This window comes from Carettochelys insculpta, chromosome 27 (assembly GCF_033958435.1).
Source record: "Carettochelys insculpta isolate YL-2023 chromosome 27, ASM3395843v1, whole genome shotgun sequence".
In the NCBI taxonomy this organism is placed as follows: Eukaryota; Metazoa; Chordata; order Testudines; family Carettochelyidae; genus Carettochelys; species Carettochelys insculpta.
In genome coordinates, this window is record NC_134163.1 from 15,655,929 (window position 1) to 15,680,770 (window position 24,842).

At 42.4% G+C, this 24,842-nt stretch overlaps 1 protein-coding gene across 1 annotated transcript in view; it reads left to right on the forward strand.

The window, feature by feature from the left end:
- ELL (elongation factor for RNA polymerase II) overlaps positions 1 to 24,842 on the forward strand; it is an 83,419-nt gene that overhangs the window by 24,336 nt on the left and 34,241 nt on the right. Inside the window, exon 2 of the mRNA XM_074978188.1 lies at positions 9,472 to 9,519. Within this exon, the coding sequence (XP_074834289.1) occupies positions 9,472 to 9,519 (48 nt within the window). The remainder of the gene's footprint in view (positions 1 to 9,471; positions 9,520 to 24,842) is intronic.

Below are 24,842 nucleotides of genomic sequence, written 5' to 3' on the forward strand. Positions count from 1 at the left end.
AGAAACTACCTCCATGGAGATGCAAGCCTTCTGTTGCCAAGATAGAAACCCTCTGACTGCAAACACTTAACAGTTAAAAAGCCTCCTCTGGAGAGAAGAGGTCGGTGGTTAGGGAGACAGGTGGACTGAAGCTGTGTAGGAGTCTAAAGGAGATTCTCTTCCCCCACATCCAGAGAATGGGAAGCCTCAGGAAGAGAGGCAGGCATGCAGAGAGACTGGTTTATTGCTTACAGTCCGTCAAATATTTTGTTCTAAATAAATGCTGCAAGTTGAGTGCTGGGTCACTGGAGGGGAGGGTCGTCAGTGCCTGGAGTAAAGTCAGGCTGCTGCAGGAATCATGGTTAGTACCAGGGAGCATAGCTCAAGGGTGCTTTGAGAGTCAGGGGTCATCTAGAGCAGTAACGCTCAACCAGAGATCTGGGGCACCCCTGGGATCCACCAAGCAGGGCCAGCATTAGACTCACTGGGGCCCAAGGCAGAAAGCCAAAGCCCTGCTATGCAAGTCTGAAGCTTGGGGTCCCACCACCCAAGGCTGAAGTCAAAGCCTGAACAATTTTGCTTCACACAGCCCTCTGTGGTGGCGGGCCGTGGGCAATTACTCTACTTGCTACTGTAGTGCTGGTCCTGGCTTACACATGCAGAGAAGCAGTTGTAGCACTGGTGGGCTATGGAATTTTTATAAAATGTTTGGGGTGTCTCAGAAAGAAAGTTTGAAAGCCCTGGTTTAAAAACCTGAAATGCAGGTGCACTTCAAAAGACTACCAGCTGCAATTAGTCTGATGACTGTGGCACCAAGAACCCACTTCTCCCAATGAAGTTAGTATCAGCTACCAGACCTCAGCACCTACTTGGCCAGGCACTCAGATTTGGAAACTTTTGCCAGAATATTTTATGTATTTTTAGCATTCTGTATCTTCACAATGAGACGTTTTAATAGCCACTTGCCTATTATGCATTCAAATTACTTTCCTCGTGTCCAGCCTAACTTTCTGCAATTTAAGCGCATTGTTTCTTGTCCTATCTTCAGATGTTAAGGACAATAATTTCCCCACCTCCATTCTCCTTGTAACGCAGCTTTTAGGTACTTAAAAGTTATCAAGCTACCCTGGTTAAACATTGGAATAAATTGCCTGGGGAGGTTATGGAATCTCTATCATTAGAGATACGTAAGAGCAGATTAGATAGACATCTAACAGGGATGGCCTAGATGGTACTTGGTCCTGCTGTGAGGCCAGGGGACTGGACTCGACTTCTCAAGGTCCCGTCCAGTTCTGGTGTTCTATGATTGTATGTCCCCTCTCAGTCGTCTTTTTTTTTTTTTTTTTTTTCAGACTGAACAAACCCACTTCTTTCAATCTTCCCTTATAGGTTGTGGTTTCTAGACCTGTAATTATTTTTGTTGCTCTTCTCTGGACCCTCTCCAATTTCTCCGCATCTTTCCTCAAATGGAGTGGCCGGAAATAGACTCCCATACTTCAGTTTAGCCTGAGCAGAGTGGAGCAGAAGAATTACTTCTACTGTGGTGTTTACAACACTCCTGTTGTTGCATTCCAGAATGATGTTTGCTATTTTGCAACAGTGTCACACTGTTGACTCATTTAGTGTGTGGTCCACTATGACCCACAGATCCCTTTCTACAGTACTCCTTCCTAGGCAGTCACTTCCCATTTTTTATGTGCGTGAAACTGACTGTTCCTTCCTACATGGAGAACTTTTGCATTTGTCCTTACTGAATTTCATCCTGTTTTACCTTAGACAGTTTCTCTAAAGCATTTTGAATTATAGTCCTATCCTGCTAAGTACATGCAGTCCCTTGCAGTTTGGTGTTATCTATAAACTTTTTAAGCAATTATTGGTGCAGGCATTTTTGGCCACTAAATTTTTGTAGCATCTTTTAAGATGATTAGTTTCAATGTAGTTCACAATAGTTTGGGAAACTGCAAAATAGCTTGTCAAATTTGTAGTGAGAAACTAAATTACTGTTGTTCAAAGTAAGCTACTTTGCAGAATAGAAAATGGAAAGAGGCAGTCGTGGGATTTAGTGAAATAACTTCCTACCTTTTAGATTTTTCCCAACCAATAGAATTCAGTTCCTGCCACAGGCTGTTAATGTTGAATATGTATTTTAATATTTAAGATCCACTTCAAACTTGATATATTAATTTTTGTAAATGGATAAGTGCACAAAATGGAAGCTGTAAGGGAGTTCAAATTGTGTAAAATGACACACGAAGATGAAGATTAAAGCTAACACTTGCATGTGTCCCCCTTAGACCACAATAGTCTGACAACATCCACAAATAATTCATAACATTTTATTGCTATTGCAGTTAGATCTTAACACTTTGACCTGTGGCTGAAGTTTTGTTTGTCTGTTTTGTTTTTTAAACTATTTTTAAAATGTCTTTGGAAATTTTAAGTTTTTTTTTTTTTTGAAGTTGTCCTCCATATTTTCCTCTTTCATCTTGACTTATTTGTCATGTTTCCAGATCTATAGCTGGATATTATTCACACTTCGTGATGGGCTGAACCTGAAAAGTATTGTTTCAGTTTGGTTCTTCCTGTAAAATTTCGAGCAACAAAGCAAATTCTGGAAATTCAGGCAACTGATTGAGTGATGTGCTTTGTGTTGTTTCTACACATAGCATGGTTTAAGATGCTTAGTAATTATGTAACTTCCTCAAGACTGCCCCATCAGACTCTAAATGTAATTGTCTTTGACAGATTGGACGTGTCTTACGCTGTGCTCCTCTCCAGCAAATTTCATGTTCTTCTAATTAGTGTTCTCTTAACCAATTTCTAGCAGAATTCTATTGAAATTATAACATCAAAAGAGTCAAGAGACTGAAAGCAGATCAGCAGAAAATTTAAATCTTTGTTACTGGTTTTTAATACATAAATTCTCCTGTCTAATGAGCACTGGGGTGAAAAGACATTTTAACAGTTCAGCATTCCATCCCCTCAAGAAAGGTGTGAGAGCTCCCACTGTGCATCTGTGAGGTCCTTCAGAAATGTTTTCAGTGAACACTGGGGAGGCCAGACTTCATGTTCCTGGTATTTCTAAGGGGTGGTTTTTTTTAAATCACCGTGTGGGTGGTTGGGTGGCAGGGGGAATAGGCTCCTTTACGTATTTTTGACAAGTTATATTTAAACTTGGGACTATTTCCAAAACTGTCCCTCTATGGAAATTAGGGTTCCTCTTTTCTGAAATTCTGCCTCCAGTATTATAGCAATACAGCAGTCCTGAGTGTGTCTAATGTCTCTTGCAGGAAGTTCTTACAGTTCTAAACCTATTGGACATTGGGGAAGTAAAGTGACAACAGGTTTCCTGTAATGCAGTTGACAATTCAGGGAAACCCAGTTATGGTCAACTGAGAATCAAAACTAAAATGAACGATCTCTCTAAGGATCATATAAAGAAATGCAGTGCTGGCTTTCCAATACAGTCTGTTTTTTTTTTGTTTTTTTTTAAACCTGGATTAGAAGAGATCATTGTGTTTGGGCATGCATGAGAGACTAGACTTAAGAGCTGAGCTAGCTCTGGTGGTCTTTGTGAAGTGGTATCCTGATGACGGGAATCAGTCGCTTGGGGATTTGCTGATGTGCACGGTTTAGCAACCGTGTGCACGCATGTTTGTGGGTATTTGCTTTCACAGTACAAAAATTACCATTGTTACATCTTGAACTTCATCCATAGGAGTTGTACGTCTTCTTCCGTAAATTAACTGTTGTGTAACCATCCCCTGTGACTCAAGTGGACTGATATTGGTGGTGGTCTTTTTAAAATCTCAGAGCTGCCAAAAGCACAGAAGTTAGTACATGTTTTTTGAGTGATGCTTGTTTCTGAATCTGTTAGTGCTGTAATTTTCCAAGTCAGAGCCATAGTTCTAGAAGTTCAAAATCTTTTTAAGTGCCTTTAACTCAGTATTTGCACTGTGACCAAAACTTCAGTTGGAACTTTTTAATAGAAACTGAAATGAAGTAGCAGTGTAGTATCTTAGATGTGCTGAGATGCAGTAATCACTATACCAACACAGTTTGAGGAGCAAGGAAAACAGAACAGATGTTTTTCAACAATTACTGTAGGCGGGTTAGCAGTTAATTTCACAATCCAAGTGAACTTTTTAAGGTAGATACTGTCCCTTTATTCCATGCTTGTAAAGCATCTAGAAGAATGAAGTCGTGGTCAAGTCAAGGGTTTATAGGTGTTACCACCCCAAGTTGCAATAAGACAGCATCTTAATAATAGACTTAATGGGTGGTAAAAGTCACTGTAAAAGCGTAGGTGAGTTGACAGTATTCCAGATTATTTACCCTTCCTATTTCTGGATGGATGGTGCCTCTTTGCAATCAGCCTATCTGTTGCAAGACATTCCAGTCATCTTTCATTTCTGTTTAGCCTATGCCTTTTGAGAGCCATAGAAACTAACTTAATTAGCTGGTGACTAGTGAAGTTGAATTGTCTTCACCCACCATTTGATGTTCTTGGGGGTATGTTCTGTACAGAAGTTACCAGTGGGATTTGCATGCTGTGCTACTAGAACTCTTAATGAACTTTGGGACTCTGAGATGTGGATCTCTCATGATTCCTTGGGAATTAGCCTTTGGATGTTTTTGCTGCATGTAGTTTCGCTCTGCAGTAACACTGGGGTCAGGTGTTTGAAACAAAACAATAAATAGTAGATGATCAAAACTACTGTATTCAGAATGTCAGTGGGGCACGTGGATGTGCTTGTGCAGCAGCTGAGTCAGTCATTAGATTTAAACAAAATAGTTACTTGCCTTATGTTTTTGGGGCCTTCAGGGTACACTAGTCATGTTGTCCCCCTTTTATCTGTGGCAGTAAGGGCTAGTTTGTTCTCTAGCTGTGGCTGGGAAGGGTAGAAACATTTGCCTTAGGAGGTATGTGATGGAAAAAGCCACGAGGCAGCAGCTGGAACCAGGCTGGGACATGCTTTTCCCCCCCACCCCCTTACTACATTTGCCTGACTCTGTAAATGCAGTCTCTCCTGCCACAAGGTCCAAATCATTATTGGAGTCTGCTCTCACTGGAGTCTCATTGGGAGAGCAGGGAGCATTCTTGTAAGCATGAAGCTTAATCTTCCTGCAAATCACTTCAGGCAGGTCTTATCCAGCCTGGCCTAATCCAAGCACTAGCTCAGCTCACAAGAATTCAGGACATCAAGTCTCAGAGGCATGATAAAGGGAGCGGTCTTGGGCTCCGATGGCGTTAGATCACATCTTGTGGTGCCCATGCCTCTGGGAGCTTCCAGGCACAGACCTTGGGATCCGTTGGCACTGATGAGGTTGGATTGAGAGCATTGATCTGTGGTTCCATTTTTGTTTCAGCCGTGGTGGCACAGGTTGTCTGTATTCCAGATCGTGCAGTTCAGGCAGATGGGACACTTGTCAAGCTGGGAAGAACAGAGATCTACATTCCTGGGGTCATCTTTGCTCTCTCAGGCTTGGAGTCTCCCACTCCTTTGGGTTCCTCCCTTTTGAGAGAGGTTTTGATTCCTCTGGGGAGCTGTCCTGGGAAAGAAGTTTATCTCCCGTTCCCTCTTCAGGCTGCAGTTTTCCTCCAAGGGCACCCTTGATAACGGCATTATAACTGGATTGTCTTACAAATCTGTATGCCACTGTCTGCCTTCCTTACTCTCTGCTTGAGTCTTCTCTGATTCATGGTGGAGAAGGAAGTGGAGAAGAGGTAAGTCTGTCCTGTTCCACATCGCCTGGGTCAGAGGCCTAAGGTGAGCTGGGGTTCAAGTGTGGACCGACGGAAACCACTTTCTAAAGTCCCAACTCTGGGTGCGTGACTCTCATGTGTACCCACAGTGGCATACAGCGAGGGCCTGCACATCTCAAAAAACCTCCAGTGACTCTTAGAGTCTAAGGTGAATTTTCTTGTTTGGCGACTGGTCACAAAATACAACTCATTTGTACTAAGACTGTTACTTTCTGTGACCTTGGAAGGGTTTTCTGTGCAACCACAATGCCTAGAAAATGAATGCTTGTGTTCTATGGAAACTGAATCTGGCCTGCAGATTGGCAGCTTGACGCCTCTAGTCTGCAGATTTTGCATTCGAAAACTTACTATTGTACATCACTGATAACTGAGGTGTGAAAGCAGCAGCTCCCAAATTGGAAATGGCAAGACGGGCTTTGTCTCCTGGGGAGCAAGTGGGTGGTGATGTGCAAAATGGAAGGCTCCCTGTTCAACAAGTGGCATTTGGAGATTATCACTTGGCAAGCATTGTGGTTGGTTACGCAGGGTTGTGAAGTAGAACATGCATCCAGTTTGAAGGTAGAGCTGTGAGCTGTTCATTCTGAACAGCTTGTACTCTTCATTCTGTTCACCATCTCGGGGTACAGACCTGCTTCATATTTGGTGTAGTGTTGTATGACAACTTGTGTTAACTGTGGAGGGAAATAAGAGAAAGGTGACACCGGTGAGCCTCGGTGGGGAGGATCATGTTTCCTGAGTGGGATGAATTCAGAAGAATGCATTTTATTTCTCATTCCAGGTAAATACATTAGTAGAAAGTTTTGGACATCTTTCAAAAATAAATTTATACTTAAGATAATCTGCTCCCATGATCAGCTCATGTATGGTGTGAGAAATCGGTGCACTTACATCTAAATCTTTGGGGACTAAATGTCAAATGAGCTTGTAAGATCGCCAATTAGAGATAAAGTGGGTGAGATAATATGTTCTATTGGACCAACCCTAAACCTTCTGGTGTGTCTCTAGTATTCTTGAGCCAGTATGGCTACAACCACGCTGCATACAAACTCTCCATTGTCTGACTTCCTAGCCCTTGCTCTTGCGTTAGGAAAAGATGTTCTAATGCTCTCTCTCTCTGTGTGAGTGAGAGAGAGAGCGCACACAAGCACAAAATAGCTATCACACTGTTGCTAAAGCACAGGATGTAGCTTGGAGACACCTGTCTGATGGATTCAGGTCTGCTGTGCGAAGTAGCTGATAGTGTTTGTGGAAATGACACCTTGATAATCTCTTAATCCATTTATCATTGCCCATAGTTCCTGTTTTGAGGCAGCTGAAACTATACACGTTAATGTGCTCTAGTTCATTTGAATGGTATGTCTATTGTCTACTGCAGTGTCAAACATGGTACTGAAGAACAGTGTTAGCAACATGAGTAGATAACAAATGTCCAGAAGTTAGACTTTGCCAATTATGTTGCACTACTGAATGTCACTGCCTTAAATCTTCCAAGAGATAATATGGGGAAAAGTCAGTCAAGCATGGTTCAAAGTTAGTTCCACCAAAACAAACTTCCTCGAAGCATGAACATCAAGCAGCAGCATCACAGCAAAAGGCACAAACGTAAGCAAAGGAGAACAGTTGATGTACCTGGACAGCACCTCACTTCCTTAAGAAGAAAGCAGCATTTCGATAGGAAAGGCATCCACAGAAGTCACTGAACTCCATCTTCAGGAAGTCAGATACTAGGGAAAAAGCAGAAATCAAAGGTATGCCAGAACAAAACAGAGCATTTTCAGTTCAAACAATTTCACTGTAGACATATGGCTTCCAGAGATGGAAATCTACCGAAACACTGGACAGAAAGCTACAGCCCTTCAGAAATAAGGGCCTAAGAAGGATCTGGGCCACTGGATGAAAATATTTTATCATGGATGATGAGATCAAAGAACTCACCAGCCCAGCTTCTGGATGTAGGAAGGGAGGAACAGTAGATAAACTTTCTCTAGGGTAGGGGAAAGTACAGTGTTTTCTATTTTTTTTCTTTATATAGGTAAAATATAAAAATATTTTAGCTTTTTTATTTAAAAAAGCTTGTCATCAACTTCATGTGATTTTTTTTTTTCCAGGAATCTTTCATAAATCATTCATAAAAGTGAAATTTGCTTGTGGGATAGGTACATTTATAAAGATCTCTAGTTAAAAATTGTCATGATTTGCATACAATACTTCTGAACTTCGTGATTTTTTTAATCCTAGTTAAGTAATTTTCTATGCTTTTAAATCTGTAATTAGGTACAAAAGTCCAATGCTCTTACGAAATGCAGTGTTCTTTAAATGCCCTCAAAATGCTTTTAAAATGGCTAACTTAAATTTGTATGGATTTATGGATGAACAATGTACAGTACATGCTGACACCATGAACAAACGCTGGCCAGTCTATGAACAACATGCTGTGGTATGCAGTGTCGAGGCGCTTAAAGAATTTAGTGAGCCCTGTGTGAAGTGTAGGAAAGACATTTTATCATTTCACTCTGAAGTTATTTCTTGTCTTCAGTGTGTTCAGCACAATGCATTAAGTAAGTGCTTTCCAGACTGCAAGACATGCACCTCATTCCCCTCCCACACCAGCCCCAGAGCAAAGGAGGACCAGGGCTACTACATCTCTAGGCTCTGGAATGGGGCCAGAAAACAAGGGGTTCAGTGTGGGAGCAGGCTTCCAGGAAGTGGGGTTGGAGTGTGGGGTCAGGGCCTTCACTGGTGCATCAATGTTGGGTTATTGGCATTATTACATTGAAATGCACTGAAGCATTTTTGTGTTTGGGAAGTGAAAAAAACTTACATGGATTACACAAGCTTTCTGTATCAATATGTAGGTATGTAAGTAAATATATTTTTTCAATCTTAGTATCGTTGAAGTAATGACTTCAAGTTATTCTTCAGCTTTCAGTGCCATCCAAGATTAATGCATCAAGGAATGCAAAAAGCATTTGTTTTTTTTGGCTTGTGAGACAAGATTATTAACTATAATGTAATTGTTGAATTCAATTGATGTCTGCTATAAGGACCTTTTTTATAAGATTGACTGAAGAAACAATATTGCACCTTCTTGGAAGGAAAGCAAATTAGGGTCAGAGTTGTGAGTTTAAGTGTGCAGTCAGAATGAATCACAACCTTCTTGCAAGATGCAGTTAATAGAACCTGAACTTAGGTATTGTGAAAAGTTAGGTGAATGACAATTTACCTAACCTTCTAGATTTGAGTGTTTTAACAGATCTTTCCTTTAAGCATCTACTAAGAATGTAGGTTTACAAACAACTGTAGCATTGCAAATATACAACCAGTGTATCTTTTTGTGCCTCAAATATTATTTTCTAAGATGTAAGTTAATGATTAAGAAGGTCAGGAAGGAAGTTGTGTGGCATTTCAAAGATCCCCAGGAGCATTGTAGGGTTTTTGCCTTCCTCTGAAACATATATGAAAGACTAAGTGCAAAATATTACCATGGGGTATTGGACACTACTGATGGCGTGTCTAATTCAGTACAGCATTTTACTGTTTTAAAGACAAATCCCTGTTAAATTTTCCACTGAAAAGATCAGCAATGCTTGGTGGTTAGTTTCCTGTACCTCTTCCTTCAAAAGATATATATTGTAGTGTCCTTGTTTAACACAAAATGAACTATTTGAATATTTTTGTCTGTGTGCTCTGTGATTGAGACAATATTTTTTCCTTGTTTTTTGCAGGACTCTGTTGCATTGAGACCAACCATCCAATTTCAAGGAAACCAAGGGGTAAGTTTGTGAATGGGTACAGTGCAGAGGCTGTCCCGAGGTGTAAGCACATGCTGCTTTGAAGTTAACCTATGTAAGATGTCTGTCATGGCCTCAAAATGATTTAGAGAAGTCCATGGAGAATAGCCTATCAATGACTGTTAGTAAAGATGGTCTGGGATGGATCTCCATGGTGGGCCTGTACAGGGGTGGATCACTTGAAATCTCCCTGTTTTGGTTCATTTGCTCCAGAGCATCTGGCACTGGTTACTACCAAAAACAGGATACTGGGTAGATGGGCCTGTGATCTGCTCCAGCGTGGCTGTTCTTTTGCGTGCATCAAAGTCTATCTTATTGGTGATAAGATTTTTTTTCTTCTTCTTTTAAGCATTGAGTTGTTCATTCACAGTGTTTGTCTAAGTAAGAGCACTGGGTGTTTCTACACAGACTTCTTTAAAATTTCCCACCATTGGTTATCACAGAGAGCCATGGTCAGGGGCATGTTTAACATAAAGCCTTGGTGATGCCAAAAAGAATGAGGAACCCAAAATACAAGTGATACTACTCCATGTGATAAGTGCAGCAATTCATGGGAGCTTTGCCTACGCCTTGGGGAAATGCCTTGCCCAACCTGGCAGTTTTCTTGCTACATTTTGAGGTGTGAATCAGAGTAGTAATGGCAGTGCTGGTAGATTGCATAATAAGTGCACTGTGAAATTTGGCTTGGTGTATAATTCTAAGCAACTGTGTAGCTGTTGTGTTGAGGATGCCCCAATTTTTTTCTGTTCACGTGTCCTTTATCATTTCTCATTTTGCTCAATTCATTAAATGTTTACGGAAGCATGAAACTTGGCTTATTGAGTTACTGACAATGGAGGGGCTCACTTTTAATTGTGATCGTGGAAGTTAACTTAGTACTTTATGTACTTTAAAGCTGTCACTTACAATCTTTCAATGCAAAATGTGTTATTTTTAACATTGAGATTCTTTACTGGAAAAAAGAAAAATAATTCCTCATCAATTCTGCTGCTCTGACCTTGACACACTCCTTTGTATGGAAGCATTGCATGAGTCTTAGAACTGAGTCATCATAATTATCATGTGTTTGCATGTTTGGGCACAGGAAGGAGAGCTAAGAATTGAATAGCTGCATTAATATTGTATGCCCTTGGTTTTGTTTCAATTATTCGCTTTAAAGGACTATTCGTTTCTGGCACTGTAGGTTCCTTTGGGGGTATGTCTCTGCTGCAGTTAGACTCCTGTGGCTGGCTGCTGCCATTTGATTTGGGCTAAGGGACTGTTCACAGTGAGCTCTTGTTTAACAGGTATTTGAGTAACCAGCATACTCAAATAACCAGCATCACGCCAGCCAGACACTGGGTGGGAGCGTGGAGAAGTGGCATCAGGGCTGGGGTTTGCATACAGAGCTGGAGAGCAATGCCCTGCGCCTCAATGGGGCCAGCCCGCTCAGTGGTGCCCTGTGTCCCTCTGTGCTGCATGTGAGTGCAGCTGGCAGGCTCCTTTGCTCTCCCATCCAGCATGATTTACCCTCTATTATCCAGGATATGTGATTATTCGGCAATTCCCAGTTCTGTGGATGCCAGATATCAGAGTTTACTATAATTGCAGTTTAGACTTTTGGGCTTCAGCTGCAGTCCCAGCTCTGAGACCTTCTTGCCTTTGCCGGATGTTAGAGCCTGTGCTCCAACCCAAGCCAAAACATCTACATTGCAATTAAACAGCGCCTTAGCTTGAGCCCTGGGAGTCTGAGTCAGCTGATACAGGGCAGCCATGGGTTTTTAATGATCATTTAGCTATTCCCACTGTGTCGTAACTCTGGGTCGAGTTTGGTCCACTTTGAGGATGAGTTTTTTCCTGATCATTGGCAGCACAGGTTTACCCTGGAGGATATAACAAGCTGTTTTCTTCCAACAAACCTGGTTCTGCCTTCATTTACTTTGTGTGATCCCATTGTCATGTGTTTGCACAGCTGTAAATGAGCACTGAATGCAGTCCCTGTTCTAAAACTTGGGTTTGAAAATTTTGATTTGGGTATCTAAACATGGGCTGCTAAATTTAATGTTTAATAATCTAAATAAAAATAACATTGAAATGCTGAAAAACTGCAGCTTGCAATGGGATTCGTGGGTGGAAGTGGTGTCATTCTGAATTTACACCAGTGTGAGGGAATTTGACCCTCAAAAAACATGAACACATGGTGCCCAAGCAGTGAACAAAGCTGTTTTGAACAATTTCTTCTCTAAATAGAATTAATTACAAAACCAACAATGGCTACAGAAGCAGCAGTGCCTATTTAGTTCACGATTACCAAGATGATTCTAAATACTCTGGTTTGAACATTTATTTTTGTAACCAAGTTATAAAAACTTTAGTTTCACCATTTAATTGAACCAAAGTTTATAAATAACAGGCAAAATGTGCATTTTCCCCGTGAGACCTGCCTGTAGCAGCTCAGGAGCACTATGTGGAAACTATTTGGAAAAGAAAACAAATATGAGCACAGTGTGTAGCCCAAAAGAGGATTGTGTTTGACACAGGATGGGTCTGTACATTTGTCCAGTTTTTAAATTGCTTATGTAAAGGAAATGTCTTCTCCCTTTGTTTAAATGGCCCACTCTGTGCCCTCAGTTATAATTTGCCTATTAAAGTTCCTCTCCGTTTTAAGATGAGAACTCCAGCTCCATCCCAACTCTTTTGAACCTTAAGACCCACAAACCCTCACATTGTACAAATCTCTTCCTGGATTTTGTAATCGGGGTTTGTACCAATGTCCAAGGCATTTTCATTTAAAATAATTTCATGCTGCATCATTTGGCTGCAGGATTGTTCGGCAGGGTCTGGAAGCTTTCTCTGCTGCTGCCAGCTAATCCCAGTAGGATGCGGATCTCTAACCTGAGGGAGTCTTCGGGATGGCGGATTGTGCAATCCACCCATGGAAGTCTCTGGCTGTTGTTTTGTAGTAATCTGAGTCCTCATGTTGTTGTTCTTGGGATGATATGATTTACCTGTGCGGTGTGGCTAAAAATACAGTGTGGCCAGTCTATCATGGCCACTTAGTGAATTGATAGGCATTGGTTATGTAATGGAAATGACAGGTCTCCTCATAAAAATTCAAATAAATTCAGTGTTGATAAATGTGAAATGCATGTTCTAGTGAATACTTAGAACTCCTACACCTTGTAGATATATTTAACTAGATGCACTCAGGAGAAGTGGAGTATGATCATGGTCAAGTCAGTAAAGACCTTTGTTCAGCTTGCAGTGGAAGTCAAAGCAAAGGAAATGTTGATATGCACAGGGAATGGGTATAAGAAGAACACAATGTTACAATGTTTCCTAAAATTAGTCTGGCTTCACCTGGAGTTGTTCAGTCCTGGTCACTCAATCTGAAAAAAGATGGAGCTGATTTGGAGGGGATAGGGAAATGGGCAACGGGGGTGAATTGGTGGCATGGAAAATGGCTGTCATATGCAAATAGAAAACGGAGGAAGTGCTTCCTCTAGAGCAGAGAGGAGAGCACATCGTAAAAACACCCAAAAAGAAATAGCACAGGGACAGGAAATAACATGCTTTCCGATTTAACGTGGTCTGGATCCCGTTGGAAGTGCCCGTGTGGCAGATGTACACGCCATTGGATTTTCAAGTAACTGGCTGGCTGGGCTGTGCATGCACCTGCTACTTCCTTCCCTCACTTCCCTGTGTCCGCTTGTGACAGTGAGAGGGATCCCAGTCAGTGTCCAAATTGTTGGTTGGTTCATAGCTTTGTCTAAATTTCTTCAAACACTTAACGTCCAGAACTCTCGAGTCTGACATGCTGCTTCTGTCAACAACATCCGTCCATCCGGAGTCCGTGTTCAGTCAGCCCCCTATTCAGGCCTCTTCCACGGGGCTGATTTGAAAGCTGTGGGCTTCACGCACTACCTTGTGGTTGTTTTCCTTCCATGTATGCCGCAGCCCTTCCCCTCCCTCAGAGCCAGGCACCCCCAGATCCCCCAGTTTAAATGACTGCTGGCAACTTAGTGGAGCCACCACTGGGTCTGGGCCAGCCAAAGCCTCTGGGTGGTCGGAGCTGACGGGGCTGGCGCCATGCGCTTCTCCCACCAAGCGGTGGGGTGCATGCACCGAGCAGGTGAGTGGCTCCCTCATGCTGCTCTAGGAGGCACCGTATTTAAAGGTTCCAAGAGTCGTGTGCGGCTCCAGAGCCAGAATCACATGTAGCGAGTGGCAAACGTGTTGGATGCTGCAAATGTAGCAGCATTATCAATACCTCCACTGCTGACTGGGCTCTGAGAAGACATTTAGGGGTCAGTTAGAGGTGAAGAGCAGTACAGAACACTGAGAGCCAGGACTGGTGGCTGAAAACAAACTGTATGGGACTGTGGGACACCGGGCCCACCCAGGTTAACTGGGTATCTGGCTAACTAAAATCATGCCAGACTATGGATATTGCCCAATGAGAGAGAGCCAGATGAGAGAGGTTCCACCTGTACAAGAACAAGGGAACCAAGTGTCAAATTGAAAGCTGATAAATACTTCCATGCAACATAACTAACCTGTGGGGTTCATTGTCACAGGATAGCATAGTCTGAGAGCTTGTCAGAATTGTAGGTGATTATTGGTAACAATACCCAGCATTCGAGAACAACAAGAAGTCTTGTGGCACCTTATAGACTAACAGATATTTTGGAGCATAAGCTTTCGTGGGCAAAGACCCGCTTTGAAGACCCCGTCTTTGCCCATGAAAGCTTATGCTCCAAAATATCTGTTAGTCTATAAGGTGCCACAAGGCTCTTGTTCTCCAAGCTACGGACTAACACGGCTACCTCTATAATACTTAGCATTGTTACAGTACACCAACAATGGAAGGGATATAAACCCTCATGCTTTTTAACTATTGGGCTGTCAGCAGGGAACTTCCCCTGGGGCAGGCAGTTCTGGAACTGTCTGAAAGTTTCTTACAGCCTCTTCTAAAGTATGTGGGACTGTCCTCGGTTAATGGGATACGCTACTGTGTGGCCACTGGTTTGTTCCCAAATTGCAATTACTGCATTCCTAGTAGAAGTGGAACAGATTTATGCTCCCATTTGGGTATGCTAGGGGCTGTTTCCAAAGAAGAGTTTAGCTGATAAGCCGGGATCTTGTGTCTAGTTTTCACTGTGGAAAGTGAAGTAGAACAAAATGATGCTGTCTGTTTTGTGGAAGCAAAGTTTTACCTCCAGTCTTGCCATCACACAGGATTACAGGTGAAATGAGAATTGGTTTCAAATGTATTTACTTCCCTATGTGTGTTGTGATTCTGCAGCCGTGGAATTTGCTACAGAATCTACCTCTCACAAAAGAAGTGTGCAGCAGATTCTGTGTTGTCATTCTGCAAATGTTACACTTCAAGCCCTTATGTGGTTTCAAAGAAAGTCGTCCAAACAAGGCCCACGTTTGAGTTAAAAATGTGTTAACAAAATCTGGTGGTAATCCCTTCCCTGCGTGGATGCTTGTATTTCAGTGTCTTGTAGTTTTGCAGTTACCTTAGCACTCCAGCCCACCAACAAAACAGGGAAAGCAAGGTATAACAGGTTTTCTAATGCTTTAAAGAAAAGTAACCCCAAATACCTTTTTTGGTTTTGGGTGCAGGAAGCTTGCGGAGAAGGGGCTTGCTTTGTAAGTAGTGAAATTTTTATTTTTTTTTTTTGTAAAATTCATCATGAGGCAGACACTCAGCATGGAAAATTCATGCCCCAAAGGCCTAAGATGGACACTTGTAAACAACTGAAAATAAGGTCTTTTAGTGGATTGTGTTGGGCAGGCTTTCAGCCCTGCCTGCAATGAAGAAGCCAAACAAGTTGTACAAACATCCCCCTTGACAGGTCATCTTTTAAGCCTCTAAATATGTTTTTTGCCGTAAAGCTTTAATAAGAGTTAGGAGAAGTTTCCCTTTCTAGCTGTTTATCTTCCTGCTTGGAGGAAATCGCTTAACAGTGGAAAAATTCACAGACCAAGTTCAGAATACAACTCTGCCCTCGCTATCCGGTCCCTTCATTTAGTGAGGTTGACATTGCAGTGTTACCAGTGTAACTGGTGGCCAACATTCTTAAAGCTAGTTGGGGGAAAAAACCCTTCTTTTAACATAATATTGATAATTAGAACAGATTAAGGAAAAAATTCTGTGGAATTTTTTTGGTCACTAATGTAAAGCCTCAAAGAATAGTTTTTAATGGAAACTGCTGTCAGTCATTTGTAGCCTTATGAACGAAAGGGGAATTAAGCAGTGTAATAATGTCTGACATGGCCATTTCATGAATGGAACATTTAGACCTACACATTGTGAATTGCACTGAAGCATTGTGGGTGGAAGGAGGCTCTTGGCAGCCCTGGCCTGACCGCTAATTGCCTTATTGTCGTCTATGTAATTAACTGCACTGCCAAGTACAGGCCAAAGATAGAGCTTTGAAGGGAGCTAGAGTAGCTCATTCAGGGCAGATAGGAGTTATTTCTTTGCTTTTGCTGGGCAGGACAAGATGCTGGCAGTTACATAACCGTCAGCTTTTAAATGTAATATTGTATGTATCATGATGGTCTCACTTTAAAAAAATTAACAGTTTAGCTTTAAATGCTTTCTGGTAAATTCCCTAATTCAAATGGAATAGATGAGCTAAGATCAGTAATTAAAAAGTCCTCAAATCCAAATGATCACACACATTCTTTTTTTGGTCTATTATTTTTGGAACAAACTTTTCCTTAATTCTCCCCCCACCCCCAGTTTGCTGCCTTTGTATGTTAACTCAGAGTGCATGTTGCTATGGAGATGATTTTGATATGGTAACTTCTAAGGGTCACAAATTCTGTATCTGGGACACATTTCAAAGAAAGAATACAATAAAAAAGCTGTTTGCAGCAGCAATTTTTCAAAGGCTGAGGCAATTTTTCCCTGTGTACTCCATCCTGCAGAGAAGAAAATTCCAACTGTGGAGAATTTTGGGGGGAGATGGGAAGAAGCAAGTGGGAATGAGAGGCTGCAAAACATTTCAGAACAAATACATCTTCCTTTACATTGACGTTACTTCTCATGCTATGTGAGTCTTCATTACCCATTTTAAAATGAGCCACATGTCCATGTTCTTTCATTAGTGTGTAACATTTGCAATAAGTACTTCAGACCACTGTATCCCAGTTTGACCATTCTTTCCTTGTAAATACCTTTCATCTTGATCATTATTCCTTAATTAAAAGTATGTTAAAGTTGGAAGGCAAGTCACTGGGCACACAAAGTTCACATTGATAGCAAGGCATAACAGCAGTTCTTTGTCCAGGGACTGTAAAGCTGAAAGGAAGGTTGTCAGGGTTTGCTGGCGTGAAATGTAGACTGATGGCTTTTTCAATGATTAGTTTGCAGTCGGGAGTGATGATCATATTTGGAAGGGTTATGTCCAAGTAGGTTGTATCTGAGTCTTCAAATCTTGAGGCAGTCATCTTAATCACTTGTTAAATGTATCCTTGCTTTGGGAGATGTGTATCTTCAAAATAGAGTTTTAACTACTTTCCCAGCGTGATGCCATGCAGTGGTGATATAACTTTTGGCTTTTCAGAATGTTGGCAATAACGAAAAAAGTCACAACTGCTATACAGTTACTCTGCCTTAAAGCAGGTATGCAAGGGTGCTGGATCCATTTCTTAAATAAGCTCCCTTTTATGGTCCTCAAAGCTTCTTCAAGAGGCACTTGTAGAAAAATGTTTCATTGTCAGCTCACCTTGCTTTATTGTTCGTGTTTCAAAAAAATATTCACTTTTCATTCTTTCCCTGCTCCTAGATTATGATGATGAAGCTTTTGAATTCTACTGTTCTCAGTGGTGGCAGTTCTTGCAATGCAAATGATGATGAAATGTACAAGAGTTGCTGAAGATGGTTTCTGTTTCAGTAAAAGGATGTACTGAGTTGGGTGGGGGGTAGTGCTGGGTCAGGTTTGCAGGTGCTGAGTAGAAAAGGGGGAAATGGGGAAACCAGTTAAACTAATTAAAATTAATTTTTAAAATCTGTTTCCTTATGATACTTTTGTGCAGCTTTATCTTAAGTTTTTTAAAAACAAAGTGTGTATAATAACTTAAACCCAAAAAGTGTGTATAATAACTTAATTGGAAGCATGCAATTTTTTCCCACTTGGCATGAGCTTGCATTGACTGTAGTGTTCTCTGAAACTTATATTCATTCCTGTAGTGTTTCATTACATTTCAAATGATTTCTTGTCATAGAACAAAAGTCACATCTGTAAGTGGGCTATTTTTAAATACTAGTGGTTACGTGATATAGTGATTACCGAACGCTAGCACCAGGCTCTTTTGAAGACTTACCATATGGATTAGGTGGCTGGAGGGCCCAGTGTTTCAGCTAAAAATAATTCCTAGATAACTGCCAGTTTGCATTAAATCTACTTTTCAGTACTGAAACAAACAAATTTTAACGTAAATGTTAATTGGGGACCTTGATCGGTGTAGTTTCACTTGTGTCCCTGGAGGATGCAGGCTTTGACTATTATGGAAATTATACCAAAGTAGTAGGTTTGGGACTTGAGTAGCAACACTTACTGAGCCCTAAGTGTCAAATTGGTAGTAGCTTATTAGTTTCTCAGAGTGTTACTCAGTATTGAACGAAACACTTGGAAATGGAACAGTTCCACGTTGGTAGGATGAGAGAAAAGGCCCATTAAATCATCCTTTCCAAGTGGCTCTTTTTTCTGTGATATGGGTGTAACTAGTAATATAAAAATGAACATTAACTAACTTTGTAGAAAAAAACTAATAGAGGATACTTCACGTTTTAATCTTTGAACATCCTCACATCCCACTTGTCAGAAGCCAGAATTATACCCATCTTACAGATGAAGAAACTTTTAAAGTGAAGCCCCAGGTTACAACTGAGAAATTCTCTGCACTCTGCCCACCTGCACTTTAAGGGAAGAGCTGATGTTCTCTCTTCGTGTGTCACTGGTAGATGGAAATTCTACTCAACCGACTCCAGAAAATTTGCATTCAAGTGTTGAATTCCTGAATTGTTTGACTTGGTCACGTTTCACATTTGCAAACTGTGTAAAGGGATGTTTGATAGTTACTTGCTCTTTTGGAAATGAGGGAAACCAATCCCAGAACTAGAGGCTGTCAAGATTTCCCAACATAAAAATCTCGTACCTTTGCCTAGGAAGGTGAGTAAAGTGCTGCACTCGTTTGGCCTCACACAGCTCCCTGGAGCATTTCTTGCCAAAACAGTAGTAAGACAGCCAATCTGTCATGGAAGTCATGGATTCTGTGACTTTCCAGGACCCCTCTGACATCTGCAGTAGCCGGTGTGGCTGGCCTGAGGGCTGTCTGACCAGCTGGGGCAGTCTTGGGCCACTTGCACCACTGGACCAGAAAGACTGTGTGGTGGTGGTGGGGTGCTCAGCAGCAGATGAAGACTCAAAATGGTGCTTATTCTGGGGGCTCTCCTAGGAGCCAGAGGACATGTCACCGCTTGAGGTGGAGGTGCGGCCAGGTGGCTCTGCATGCTGCCTGTGTTTGCTCACACCACCCCTGCACCTCTCACTGGCCATCATTCCTGGCTAACGGGAGCTGCGTGACCTCCCTGATCACATCACCACCTATGGGCTGCAGGGACATGCCAGATACTTCCAGGAGTTCCCTTTCAGTCAGCCTGCCAACTCTCCAGCCTCCCTTCATCCTCAGCACCAGTGGGGGTCCTGGGCTGCATGCTGCCACTCGTGTCCCCTCCCCCAAGTACCTGTAGTGACCCAAGGCTCTTCCTGCCCCCCAAGCACCTGTGGCACCCTGGATTGCCCACTACCCCAGAACACCCAAGTTTGATGGAGTATGTAATACAGGCAGTGGACGGGTCATGGGGTTGCAAATTTTTATTTACCGCTGGTGAGCTGTCCATTACTTTCTTTTCAGTAAAAATACCTGTGACTAAAACAAAACGTTAATAAGCATTGTGTTCCTAGGCTGTTAGTTTTGACCTCAGGGTACTGTTAACAGCAGAGTGCTCTAAGTGACTCTGAGCGCTCGGAAAGCCAGACAGACTGCTAAATGGAGTTTGCGTGTTCAGCAAGTCGCTGTCGGTGAGACCCATGGCTGAGCTGGACGTAAATGTGAAATATATGCACATATGGTGAGACGAGATTCACGGAGGGTTTGTCTGCCCATTGAGGCAGTGCACGTGAAGCCAGGGTGTATGTGCACGCTGCATCAGCTTGCCATGGGCTAGCTCACCATCTGGACACTGCTCCAGCAGGTCCCCTGCTGTTCTCGTGGAAAGTTTATGCTATGACACCTTGTGCTATTGATTCACCTGACGAGCCATGTACTTGCTCTTTGTAGACAAGCCGCTGAAGGCAGTCAGATTTCAAATAGTGCGTGGTACAACAGAAAATAGATTGCAGCAGGCATTCACTCTTCACCCTCTGCTGGAAACCAGCTTAATTATCAGCCATTTATATTGTGAAATGTCCTATCCGTGCAAAGCCAAGAACATACGCAGAAAAAGGACAAGCAGCTCTTTCCATTTAAAAACTAGTGTGGTGGAGCTGTGGAAATTTATCCCTGAGAAAATGGTGCAAAACTAATTCAAGGATTCTCTGCAGAGCATGCTTAGTGCTTGATTCATATAATAGCAGGGTCACACTCCAACATGAGCCTGAAAGCCTGATGAGATCGTCAGTCGAGAGAGTAATCACAGTTTCTAGCGGCTTGTGTTGCACTGTTCAGTGGCAGATCACTCATTTTAAGGAAGCCACCTCACACTGGTTGGAATTGAGCAACCATGTGTGGTGGTGGTGGTGGTGATGAATGAGGGAGGCCAGTTCCCTAGAGCAGCATGTTTCAGTTTTTCTGCTGGAGACTTCTCCTTGTGGCTGTCAATCGCTATCACCAGTGTTTCTTCTAATTTTTTCCATATGTGGGCAGAATAAATTTTATGTGCACCAAGGCACATAAAGGGATTTCAGGGAAGTGCCTGTTGCAATGAATGCAGGAGTACCACTAACAGAAATGTGCTGCCAGCTGTGGCCACTCTAATTAGCCGTTCAGCCCCTGACACTCTCCTTGGTGACTGCCCAAGAGCTCCACGTACAGGGAATCATAGAATCGTAGAGCACTAGAACAAGAAGGGACCTCAAGAGTTCGAGTCCAGTTCTCTGCCCTCTCGGCAGGACCAAAAGCCATCTAGGTCATCCCCGACAAGCGTCTGTTTAACCCGCTCTTAAATATCTCCAGCGATGGTGATTCCACAACTTCCATAGGTAACTTTTTTCCAGTGTCTAACCACCCTGACAGTTAGGAAGTTTTTCCTAATGTCTATTCTAAACATCCCTTGCGGCAGTTTAAGCCCATTGCTCCTTGTCCTATCCTCAGAGGCCAAGGAGAACAATTTTTCTCCCTCTTCCTTGTAACCCTCTTTGAGGTACTTGAAAACTATCATGTCTCCTCTAAATCTTCTCTCTTCTAAACTAAACAAGCCCAGTTCTTTCAGTCTTCCCTCATAGCTCCTGTTCTCTAGACCTTTAATCATTCTTGTTGCTCTTCTCTGGACCTTCTCCAATTTCTCCATCTTTCTTGAAATGTGGTGCCCAGAACTGGACACAATGCTCCAATTCAGGCCTAATGAGCACTGAGTAGAGTGAAAGAAAGACTTCTCGTGTCTTCCTCACAATGCTCCTGTTAACGCGTCCCAGAATCACGTTTGCTTTTTGGTAACAGCATTGCACTGTTTACTCATATTTAGCTTGTGGTCCACTTTGACCCCTAAGTCCCTTCCACAGTACTCCTCCCTAGCCAGTCGCTTCCCATTCTATATGTATGCAGCTGATTTTTGTTTCGTAAGTGGAAGACTTTGCATTTGTCCTTATCAGACTTCATCCTGTTTACCTCAGACCATTTCTCCAGTTTGTCCAGATCATTCTGAATTGTGAGCCCATCCTTCAAAGCAGTTGCAACCCCTCTCCCAGCTTGGTACCATCTGCAAACTTAACAAGCGTACTTTCTATGCCAATATCTAAATCGTTGATGAAGATGTTGAATAGAACCGGTCCTAAAACAGATCCCTGAGGAACCCCACTTGTTATGCCCTTCCAGCGTGACTGCAAACCATTAGTAACTACTCTCTGAGAATGGTTATCCGGCCAGTTATGCACCCACCTTTACAGTGGTCCCATCTATGTTGTATTTGCTTAGTTTATTGATAAGAAGCTCTTGTGAGACAGTATCAAATACCTTGCTGAAGTCTAGGTATACCACATCCATCACCTCTTCCTTATCCACAAGACTTGTTATCATGTCAAAAAAACGCTATCGGCTTAGTCTGGCGTGATTTTTTTGTTTACAAATCCATGCTGGCTGTTACCTATTTTCATCCAGATGCTTGCTGTCCAGATGCTATCCTGTCCTTGGTCTTCTTCCTGCTTCTAATATATTTATAGAATATACCCTTTATGTCTGTAGCTAATTTGAGCTCGTTCTGAATCTTGGCCTTTCTAATCTTGCCCCTTGCATATATGCATTGTTTGCTTATATTCATCTTTTGTAATGTCTCCTACTTTCCACTTTTTATACGACTTCTTTTTGATTTTGAGGTCATACAAAATCTCCTGGCTAAGCTGAGCCGGTCTTTCTAGCTTTCCTATGCAGTGGTATAATTTGCTTTTGGGCCCTTAATAATGTCCCTTTGGAAAACTGCCAACTCTCCTCAGTTGTTTTTTTTTCTCTTAATCTTGCCTCCTATGGGACCTTACCTACCCACTTTCTTGAGTTTACCAAAATCTGCTTTTTGAAGGCTGTTACCTCTATTTTGTTGTTCTCCTTTTTGCTGTTGCTTGGAATCATGAACTCTGTGATAAAATGGGCACTTTTTCCCAAGCTACATTCCATTTTCAACGAGTTTCTCCTTATTTGTTATAATGAAGTCTAGAACTGCTTCCCCCCAGTAGCTTTTTTCACCTTCTGAAGTAAAAAATTGTCATCCATGCAATCCAAAAACTTTCTGGATATTCTGTGCCTCGCTGTGTTAGTTTCCCAACATGTGTCTGGATAGTTGAAGTCTCCCATCACTACCAACTCCTGTGTGTTGGATAATTTTATTAATTGTTGAGAGAGTCTCATCCATCTCTTCTACCTGGCTCGGTGGTCTGTAGTAGACCCCTATCAGACATCACCCTTTGTTTTTTTTACCCCTTTTAACTTAACCCAGAGACTCTCAACATGTCTGTCTCCTGCATCCATCTCCACCTCAGTCCAGGTGTGCACACAGTCCAGGTGTGCACGTGTTTGATATATAAACAAGGCAACACCTCCTCCCTGTTTACGAGGCCTGTCCTTCCTGAGTAAGTTGTACCGTTTGTATACCAAAATTCCAATTGTGTATTATCCCACCAAGTCTCCGTAATATCATTTATATCATAGTTGCATTTATTAGGATTTCAAGTTTCTCCTGCTTATTACCCATGCTTCTTGCGTTTGTATATCGGCATCTAAGATACTGATTGGCTTTTGCCCCCCAGTGCTGCCTAGTCAATCTTTATCTGCTAATATAGCCCATAATCCCTCCCATTTCCAACCCAGCTCCTAGGTCTCCAGGTTTACTTACCTGGGGGCTTTGGTCACCTGTCCCCATCGAACCTTGTTTGAAGCTCTCCTCACTAGCTTAGCCAGTTTCAGTCCAAATACATCCTTCTCATTCCTCGAAAGGTGAATTGCATTCCTGCTTAGCAGTCCTTCATGGAACTGCATCCTGTGATCGAGAAAGCCAAAGCAATCCTGGCAACACCATCCTCACAGCCAGGCATTCACCTCCAGAATGCACCTATCTGTGCCTGGGCTCCTACCCTAGACAGGAAAGATTAAGGAGAACATCACCTGCGCTCCCCACTCCTTCACTCTTACTCCCAGAGCCCTGTAGTCACGCTTGGTCTGCTCAAGGTTACAAGGGAACGCTGTCTGTCACTCCCCACTCAGGCCTTCGTACAGAGTCACCTTTTCCAGGGTTTGTGGCTTATTTCCTCTTTCTTCACTTTGTCTCTGTCCTGTTTTTATTTCACCAAGCCTGAGTTGCAACTTTTATTCTGTCCTGTGGCTTCCATCTCCTTATGTTGCACAATGCCAAGCTCTGTGTACTACTTGGTGTAAGAAGGGCATCCCTCGGGAGATCTTTGGAACTAGGTCGTGCATTCTTGCAGATGTACAGAGTGTTGCAGAAACTCGCTGTGCTGGCTCTAGCAACTTTTACAAGTAGCATAATACCTGGCATCATCTTAAAGCATAGCTCCTGGAATCAAGTGATTATATGAGACTCTCAGGTTTCATTTAGTTTATAGGAAAATGCTTCTAGTCCTTGTGGTTCCACTGAAACTTGAAAACAGAACCAAAGCACACACAAACCAGAAGAAGAATTTAAAAATCCCAAGTTTTTCATGTTGTGGGTTGGTTTTTTTTTTTTTCTTTAAAAGCAGTCTTCATTTTTGGAGATGTGGGGGTCTGACTCATGATCTTTGAATGTCTGGAGTAGGTGGAACAGAGGACTAGAAAAGAAACACTTGGGCTGGTGAATGATGACCCTGCAGCCAGATACTGTAGCACTTGGGATAAAAATGGATTCCAAGGAACGGCCTGTTGCTTTACGTGCAGGAGCTACACTGGAGCATGAACTTAAATGCCCCCCCCCCACCCTTCCTTGGCATAGTACTATTGCAGCAGCCACAGTGGTAGGTGGTGCCTGTTTAGACAGAGCATCGGTGTTCACCAGCATTCTTACCGCCTTCTCTGAACCTGCCCCAGGAAGTCTGTGATGTTAAAAAGAGCTTTGTCCACAGTATGGCTCCCCATTTTGCTCACACCATTGGAACAGCACCAGTGCTAATTGTAGGAAATCGGGGGAAGTGGGGATGCGAAGAGCACCTTCCTCTTGCTACTAAACCACAGCTAATTCTTCCAGCTCATCTTTGTGGAATGTGGCAGAAATATTTCCAATGGCTTTGTTTAGCCTTTTATCTGGATTTAACGAGTACATTACTTTTTCATGAGCTGCTAAGTCATCCTACCTCCATGAAATATCTATCGTTTAAAGTCTAGTTGATGCTAGGAGGTTTTTGCTGGTCTACTACCTGTTTTAACTAAATTGGCAAAACCTCCTAATGTAGATGCAGTTACACTGATATCAGTGTGTACAGTAAAAGAAAACAGCAGAAATGTAGCATTTGAAAGACTAACAAAATGATGTATTCAGTGATGAGCTTTTGTGGGACAGACCCACTTCATCAGATCGTGATGAAGCAGAAGAAGTGGGTCTGTCCCAC